The sequence below is a fragment of the Miscanthus floridulus genome, chromosome 15 (assembly GCF_019320115.1).
Source record: "Miscanthus floridulus cultivar M001 chromosome 15, ASM1932011v1, whole genome shotgun sequence".
Lineage (NCBI taxonomy): Eukaryota > Viridiplantae > Streptophyta > Magnoliopsida > Poales > Poaceae > Miscanthus > Miscanthus floridulus.
The window spans coordinates 11,611,087-11,620,834 of record NC_089594.1 but is presented as its reverse complement, the minus strand read 5'-3'; the positions used below and the strand labels follow the sequence as shown (position 1 = coordinate 11,620,834).

Sequence of the window (9,748 nt, the reverse complement as noted above, 5' to 3'; positions counted from 1 at the left end):
CCTCGTCGTCACTTTTCCCTTCCTAAAGCGCCCCTTAATGCAAGACATCGCGGTGGCGCAGCAGCAGTTGACCGCCGGCTTCACCGAGCAGTCGCCCGCCGGCTGTCGACACCTGATAGGAGCTTCCACGACGCTTTAATTCCCTTCGAGCAGGGCTGGCCAAGGGCTGCACCGCCTGCGCCTGCTCTGCTTCATCCTGGTATCCCAGAGTGCTGCTTAATCCTGTCATAAGTGTAGCTAGATTTGCTCCTATTGCTAATTTCGTGTTTGCTGGAGAGTGTTTGGGTTACCATTCTTTTCCTTCCAAAAAATGAAGAAATTACCTGTCTCTTTCAGAGATTTGTTAGCTTGCGGTGTTGTTTCTCCTATATCTCTTTTCATCTTATTTTCCCCTCTTCCACAATTCAAATTGAAGTAGCAAAAAATAAAGTAAAAGGATTCATCAATTATTGTTAGATCCGCCGAAGTCGAAAAGTGAGTGCTAAGTACACTACATGGACATTTCCCAAGACAAACGGCTTGCCCTAGAGAAGGCATTATTAGATGGTGGAACCGGGGGTCCAGTCGTCCTACCTTTCTTGTTTTTGGAGGCCATTACACAAAATTTCTCTGATGAACAACTAATCGGCAGGGGTGGATTTGGAGCGGTTTACAAGGTATGTGCACACTTAAGCTGGCAACTTCATTCACCGCTCTACATATGCTGATAATTCTGTTGTCAACTGCAGGGACAGCTTCAAAATGGGATGGTCGTTGCTGTGAAGAAACTTCATAACAGGATTGAAATTCTAGAGGAGAATTTCAAACGTGAGGTTGCTTGTCTCATCGAGGCCAAGCACAAAAACATAGTACGGTTTCTAGGGTACTGTTATCAGACGCAACACACAAGGAAACAATTTGAAGGAAGATTTGTCTGGGCAGACGAGAGGCAAATGTTGTTTTGCTTTGAATACCTAAGTAAAGGGAACCTTTCTGACCATCTTACAGGTAACATTAATGTGTCATTTACATTGCAGATGTTTCAAGCTCTATACATTTTCTAGGATAAAAGGGAGATTTGATCTCCATATTCTTATACAGAGAAGATGCACTCAGCTTCTCTCTTTTCACTATTCCATTTTGTGTATTATCATGATTTCTTGTTACAGGGCATTGTTCTGTTTTTCCATCCTCTCTTGACAATATGGAATAGCAGTGCACCAGCAAAAAGTATCCAAGACCAAAGTGCAATTACTGCTGTGGAACAATAGACAAACCTCAAATGATTGTAAATAGTAATTTGGAGAACCTCAATATCAAGACAATATGTTGGCAAGCCCATATTTTCTCATTGTAGTTTTCAAACAAAGTAGTCGCTGGTTTGCTGCAAATTGCCACACCACGTTTTGGCCATGCCAAATTTTAGCAAAGAAACAGGTTCTGATAGTATATTGAATCTGCATATCACATAATTAACCAAGTTGGATGTCTCTACTGTTAAACTGCTCGTCTGATGGCATAATAAGGACTATTAATTGTTGTATTGCATACTCTTCACAGAGCCATCTACTGGACTTCAGTGGAAGGTCCGCTATCAAATAATTAAGGGTATATGTGAGGGTGTGAACTATCTTCATCAGCAGCGTATTATTCACATGGATCTCAAACCTCAAAATATACTACTGGATGATAGCATGGTTCCTAAAATTGTGGATTTTGGTCTATCAAGGCGCTTAAGTGAAAGCCAAAGCAGGACTATTACTGAACATATAGTTGGCACGCCGTATGCTACTCAATTATCACGTCCATTTGTTTTGTTAGACACCAATCAGCTCTAGTGCATACCCATTCATTCATTTATCACTCACTGCATCAATATAATTTTTCACGCAGGGGATATATGGCACCAGAATTTTTAAGAAGCCAAACAGTCACATTTAAGACAGACATATATAGTCTAGGTGTTATAATCATAGAGATTCTGATGGGATATAAGGAATACTCCAATGTTGACAAGGTGATAATCATTTAGATTACTATTTCAAGATAATGGTCGATTTTTTTTGAACAGTTTCTTAGGTGCTATTCATCACTGCTAGCGGTTTCCAAACGTACATCAAGTATATGTGATTTATACATCTGCATATTTTGGTTCCCTATTTAAAAGGTTGCTGCCAACATATATTACTCCTAACGCACTTCTGATTGTGAAATAATTCATAGGTGCTTCGAAGTTGGACGAACACGTCTGTGAAATCAGATCCACGACTACTAGAACAAGTAAAAGTATGTGCTGACATTGGTATAAATTGCATGGACGATAACCCAGGGAATAGGCCGGCTATAGAGGATATTATCCATATACTTGATGAAACAGATCTTTCAATCTCCTCTAGGGACTCTAGCAGGTTTGTCCCCCAGCCTGCAAATAGGTCACTTTGGAGATTTCATGGAAAAGTGCTTAAAAATGTAAATGCTGGCTTGTGGATGAACCTGCTTGCTTCCCTATATTTCTCCGTTAGAAGTGTTGGAAGTACTTCATCAGCAGGCCAGGTATGATCAGTTACAGTAAAAATGTAAATGCTGCCACAAACTTTGTTTAATATTGTATCTTCTTTTGCAGCTGGTGGATGAGCCGGAGTCGACGACTGTTTTTTCAGCATTATCCCAACTAGAAGAGCCAGAGTCGACGACTGTTTTTTCTGCATCATCCCAACGAGAACAATCAGCGTTTGATAGGTTTTACCAGCACTATCGACTGGCGAAAAAAGCATGCAAGCCAATGCGAATTAGTGCATACACGGCGCCAAAAGAGACCACCACTGAGGTGAGTATGTATACATTACTACTACCAATCTTAAGGCCTTGTTTGGATGTAGTTGTATTCACCTCAATCCACATGTGTTGAGGTGGATTAGAGTAAAACTAGAACTAAATTCCATATCAATCCACCCCAACACATATGGATTGAGGTAAATAGGATAACATCCAAACAAGACCTAAAGGGGAGCAAAACATGTGCATCAACCATACATGCAAATTTTGCCATGTGCATGCTGTGTTGTTGAAGTTCAAAGGTACTCACTCTGTTCCAAATGGTAAATCATTTTGATTTTTTTGTGTACATAATTTTTTCTATATATACCTAGATATACATTATGTCTAAATATATAGTAAAACTCTATAAATAAAAAAGCCAAAACGATTTACAATTTAAAACAGAGTGAGCAATAAGAATATAGTTTAGAGAAGAGAGCATATTCAAAAGCTCTTTAAAAATTACGTGATAAACCAATAATTATGCCAAGTGAACAACAAATTGATAAGGAGCTCTATTTTAGTCTTTCCTTAATAATTTTTAATATTTATAGCTTCCCAAAACACAAAAACTAGGCCGAAGAAGGAAAAACCAGACAAGGCTAGAAAACCAACGTGAAAACCGTATCATAGGAGGCGCCCAAATGGATTGCAAGCACGGAACAAACATGCATATTTGTGAGTTGAGAGAGAGATTTACAAGTGCTTATTGTCAGGGAGTTCAAATACAAAACTTTTACAGGGTTGTTTTTGTTTTCATTTTTGCCTAAAATGAATTAGAAAGTTGTTTTTAAGGAGCTCCTCGATGCTTTAAGGCTTAGCTTTTAAGTACGATTTCCTAGTACAAAACTTTTACGGCGTCACGTATGATTTTTTTGGGGCGGAGTTGCCCCTACGAAACCGTTGCTGCAAATCGCCGATTTGTAGAGATGGTTGGCCAGCCGCCTCTACAAATCGGATTTGTATAAATCCATTTCTAAAAATTCACGAATTCGGGCCCAAAAAAAATAGCAATTTTTTTTATCTAGGGAGGCCCCCACCGGTCGCGACATTTTTCGCGTGAAAGTCGTGCACTTCACGGCCTCCCCTCGCGCGTACCCTCCTCTATAATGGATTTTGGGTCTCCTCATATTATCCTCAACTGACTTTAAATTGATTGTTTGAGACCATAAATGAATTCAAATAAAAAAATTGTCAACTACAAAGTTGTACAACTTTTAGAGATCTATAACTTTCATTTTGCTAGTTTCTCCATCCGAGGTCGTTTACAAAATTTGAATTTTAAATTCGAGAAATTCAAACATAGTTTTCCTTTACAAGATTATTTCAAATGGAAAAGTTGTCCACTATAAAGTTGTATAACTTTTTGAGATCTACAACTTTCATTTTAATTGTTTCTTCATCCGAGGTCGTTCGAAAAATTTAAATTTTAAATTTGAGAAATTCAAACGTAGTTTTCCTTAACAAAATGATCTCAAATGACAAATGTGTCAACTACAAACTTTTATAATTTTTTGAGATCTACAACTTTCATTTTGGTTTATTCTCCATCCGAGGTCGTTTGAAAAATTCAAATTTTAAATTTGGGAAATTCAAACGTAATTTTTTTGACAAGATGTTCTCAAATGAAAAAGTTGTCAACTACAAACTTCTATAACTTTTCGAGATCTTCAACCTTCATTTTAGTCTTCTTTTCATGTGACTTTGTTTGAGCAATTCAGAATTTGAATTTTAAAAAATGACTACTTCAAACGACATTTTGAACCAGTATATGATTTCAGTTGAAAAGGTCTTCAACAACAAAGTTGTAGAACTCATCAAAATCTACAACTTTTATTTATGTTATTTGTTCGTCTGACAAAATGGTAATATACATTGTTCATAAATTTACATTTCTCTTATAGTTTATGAAACTATATGTGAGATACATAAATTTGTGAACAATTTTACCATCACTTGCTCGGATGAAGAAATGACCAAAATAAAAGTTATAGATCTTGATAAGTTCTACAACTTTGTTATTGATGACTACTTCATTTGAAATAATTTACTCTTTCAAAATGTTGATTCAAGTTGCCATTTTTTCAAATTCAAATTTTGAATTGATAAAACAAAGTCACATAAAAAATGACCAAAATAATAGCTGTAACAACACAATAAATTGATAGACCATAATTTTAGAAAATTTTAGGAAAAAATAATCAAATTTAAAGTTAGTATGAGAAAGAAAGATTAGTTACAAGTTTTAGCCGGAGATTAAAAAGAGAAATAAGTGTTCTTCAACAATTTAAAAGTTGAATTTTCAACAGCCTTTTAAAACAGTAAATGATTTCAAATGGAAAAGTTGTAAACAGCAAAGTTGTATAATTTTTTGAGATCTACAACTTTCATTTTGGTCATTTCTCCATCCGATGTCGTTTGAACAAATTCAAATTTTAATACTTAATTTTTACTATTCAGCAACTATTTGTAGTGGCGGTTCTATATCCAGCTGCCCCTACAAATCGAATTTTTAAGGGTGGCTGGATATAGAGCCACCCCAACAAATAAGGCTATTTGTAGGGGTGACTAATAACACCAGCCGCCTCTACACCAGCCACCTCTACAAATAGATTTGTAGGGGACGGTTCAATATAGAGTCGCCCTTAAAAAAAGAGGCATTGCTATAAATCCTTTTTGTAGTAGTATTCTCACATCAACTTGTGCTTGGCTTTTCAACATTTATTAAATATTTGTTTGGATGCACGTGTATTCACCACAAATCCTCAATCCACGTGTTAGAGTGGATTGTTGTGAATATTAAACTAAGTTCCGTAATAATTTATTGGTAGGGTTATAGTCTTGTGAATTCCTATGCAGCAAATCTTTATTATTCAACAAATAAAAACAGATGCAATACAAATGTCAGCGAATAGATTTTGTTGCAATAAACCTAATGTTGATGCAATAGTTTGTATTGCATCGTTCCTAATGTCGATGCAATAGGTTGTATTGCATCGAACCTAATGTTGATGCATGCAATATGGTGTATTGCACCGAACATTAGCTGTTGCAATAGAAATTCTTATTGCATCAAATTTATTAGATGTATTACATCTACATAATTTTGATGCAATAACCTTTTTGCATCTCTCTATCTTGATGCAAGAGACATCCATAGCTGATGCAATAGCGACATCGCATCAAAACGATTTTGATGCAATAACCCTTTTGCATATTTCTATTTTGATGCAAGAGAAAACGGATGGCCAATGCAATAGCGAACTCTTGCATCGGTCACAACAAACCGATGCGAAAGGCTATTGCATCTAGAGCTCTTGCATTGGCTTGCATCAAATGCAAAATTGATGCGATACAAAGCTATCACATCAATTTTGGCCCTATTACATCAAAAATTTGCCGGGGCAAAAGGATCAAAATTAGTAGTGCCAATCTTTCTTGACCGCCGCACATTTGCACCCCCCCCCCCCCCCGGCGGCGATCGACGCTGCCTCGCCTTTGACCCACCTAGCGGTGGTCAACGCCCCCTCTCCTTTGCCCCGCCATGCGGCGGTCCCACCACTCTGCAATGCGAGACACATGACGGAGGGCATCATGTCTTCGTCTGAGTCAACCACGCCGTCGTGCACCAGGATCCAACGCCGCCACCACCCAAGGAGGCGAACTGGCCACGCTTGTTGCGCGGTTGGGTCTTGGCTTGTAACAGTGCTTGCCGCTCGATATTGTCACGCACGGCTGCCAGGTACAGAGGTGATAGGGTTTGGGAGAGGGCCGGGAGGCGATGGGGTTTCGGAGAGGGGGCGAAAGGGTCTGGGAGAGGGGAGGTGATGGGGTTTGGGAGAGGAGGAGGCGGAGTGTGCGAGGGGCAGAGTATACATTTATTTGTACCAGAGGGGCTCCAAATCCGACCACCTCTAGAAATGGTTCTTTAGAGGCAAAATACAATCATTTCTAGAGTCAGTTGGTAAGCACCAGGTGCCTCTAATTTTCAGAGTCGGTTGGTAAAGCCAGTCGCCTCTAAGGAACCATTTCTAGAGGTGGCGGGATTTGGAGCCGCCTCAGAAGATGCATCTCCAGTGGTAGTTTTGTTCACAGGGTACTGTAGACGCGGCTCCTCATTGAGCGGTCTCTGTCCAAAAAATGCTCACGTCGCTGAAAATCGTTTGTCTAGTAGTGTTGTAGCCTAATCAATTAATCATGTACTACTAGTTTCCATTTAGGTACTAACCAGGATGTCTCGTGCCGTCGTGGAGAGAGAGAGAGTGTGTGTGTGTGATGTATGCCGCACTAAATTCTCTATATGCATGCTACGGCTCACTATTAATTACGTATTATGTTGTTACAGCCAAGTCCTGGGTTAAGTGAGATTGAGCAGCTGGACGTGCACCCTCTTGAGCTCTGCTTTTCCTTGGAGGCCAAAAAGCCTATCAAGTGCTCACTGAACTTAGTTAACAGGACAGATTGTGATGTGATATGTCTGATTATACCGCAGTTCCCAGATATGTATGCTTATACAGATGAACTCAGATACTACCGCTTGTATTTGGATCCAATGTCCACTGGTATTTTGAATGTGACAATGGTAGAGCAAGAGCAGCCGCCAGTGGACACGGGCATGTTTCTCATACTAATGATCGCCATGGGGACTGAGAGCGACGGCATTGAAGATCTGATGTCATCTGTTGACTACGACTTCCTCCCCAAGATTGATGATGATTTGTTGAAGCGATTGGAAGAGTTGGGTGGCGAGATGCATGCCGCCGCAGTGTTGACGGCTGTAGCCTGCCCGCCTGTTGGAACCGACGGTGGCCGTCGAGTTCCTGTTGCTGCTGGAACGCCGGTGAACGCCGGAGCGCAATCACCACGCACACACACGAAGAACTGGAAAATGGAGACAAGTTTGCGCTGCACAACCGCTACAGCTTTTCTAGGTTTTTATTCCTTTATAAATGATGCAGATACATGGCCTGAGGCCGTCCCCCGCCACCACACGATCGCTGCTCGATCCGGTTCTTGCGCCATGCCGAGCGACATGCACGACGACCATGCAGTGGCGGTGACCAACTCACCCGACTCACGCGGCCACACCCCGGACTAGGCACATCTCCACCCAGGCGTGTGGTTCTACGCGTTCTAACTAAACATGATGCAGTAACGATCAGGATTACATGACTTTAACAAACTAAAAATAGTAAACATGCTGACAAATCACCCCCTTAATCCTGATCTAACTTGATGATGCCAAGTTTCTGTCGCAGCTCCACAAACCTGATCCTGGGCAATGCTTTTGTCAGTATATCAGCCAGCTGATTTTCAGTTCGAACATATTCAACATCTAGCTGGCCATTGCTCACACATTCTCTGATGTAATGGAAACGAGTGTCAATATGTTTGCTCTTTTCATGAAAGACTGGATTCTTGCTCAACTCAATAGCTGATTTGTTGTCCACAAGAAGCCTGAATTTCTGAACATCTCTTCCCATCAATTCAGCAATTAGCCTACTGAGCCAAACTCCCTGACAAGCACCCCCACAAGCAGCTACATACTCAGCTTCACAGGTTGACAATGCGACAACCTTTTGCTTCTGTGAAGACCATGTCACCAAATTTCTACCAAGGAAGAAAGTCATGCCACTGGTGCTCCTTCTCTTGATCAGATCACCACCATGGTCACTGTCTGTGTATCCCAATAAGTTCAGACCTCCTTCTCCCCCTTTGGTGAATTTGCAGCCATAGCCAATTGTCCCTGACACATATCTGACAATTCTCTTGACCACAGCCCAGTGCTCACTATTTGGTGACGCCATGAACCTGCTTGCCAGCCCTACTGCAAAAGCAATGTCTGGTCTTGTGTTAACCAAGTACCTCAAGCTTCCTATTACACTCCTGTACCTGGTTGCATCAAGCACCTTGTCTGCAGTTCCTGAAACAAGCCTTACACGCTGTTCCATTGGTGTGTCAGTTGGGTTGCATCCAGACAGACCACACTGATCAACTATCTTGGTTGCATAAGCGCTTTGGCATATAGTGATTTCACCATTCCTCTGTTGCACTTCAATACCAAGGTAGTAACTTAGTAGGCCCAAGTCACTCATACTGAAAAGCTTCATCATCTGTTGCTTGAAATTGACAATTTTGGTTTTGTCAGGCCCACAAATGATTAAGTCATCAACATACACACCAACTATGAGGAAAGAATTACCCTCCCTTCTTCTGTACACAGCATGCTCATCTTCACATCTTCTGAAGCCAAGTCTGCTTAGTTCATAATCAAGTTTTGCATTCCATGCCCTTGGAGCCTGCTTTAGCCCATATAGAGCCTTGTTCAACTTCAACACCATCCCTGCATTCTTTGGATCTTGAAACCCTGGTGGTTGATGAACATACACCTCCTCCAACAGATCTCCATTGAGAAATGCTGATTTTACATCCATGTGATGGACTTCCCATCCACCATTAGCTGCTAGAGCAAGTAACAATCTCACTGTCTCTAATCTAGCCACAGGTGCAAACACTTCATCAAAGTCCACCCCCTGTTTCTGAACATACCCTTTTGCCACAAGTCTAGCCTTGTGCTTCACTATGTTTCCAGCTGCATCTCTTTTAACTTTAAACACCCACTTGAGACCAATGGCATGTTGATCTTTTGGTAGTTTTGTCAGTCTCCAAGTGTTGTTCTCATTGATGGACTGCAGTTCAGCTTTCATTGCATCCTTCCAGCAATCTTCTTCTAGAGCTTCATCAACACTAGCTGGTTCATCAGCTGCTAACAGGCACAACCCACTATACTCATAGTCATGTATCTCATCAGTGGTGTCAAACAAGTCAGTCAAGGTTCTGTATCTCACTGGACCCTCTTCTGAACTTGAGCTCCCTGCAGAGTTTGACCCAGTCTGGTCATAGCCTGCTGCAGACCCAATACCTTGGTTTACTGGTGTTGATGGTGAGCCAA

General features: G+C 40.8%; 1 protein-coding gene across 1 annotated transcript; it reads left to right on the top strand.

The window, feature by feature from the left end:
• On the top strand, positions 1-7,894 carry LOC136506999 (uncharacterized). The gene is made up of 8 exons (XM_066501865.1): positions 1-656; positions 729-987; positions 1,540-1,762; positions 1,873-1,996; positions 2,203-2,532; positions 2,603-2,806; positions 7,142-7,694; positions 7,755-7,894. Exons 1-8 carry the CDS (start codon positions 495-497, stop codon positions 7,892-7,894), a joined length of 1,995 nt encoding a protein of 664 aa, XP_066357962.1. The 5' UTR covers positions 1-494.
• The last annotated feature ends 1,854 nt before the right edge of the window (positions 7,895-9,748 follow it).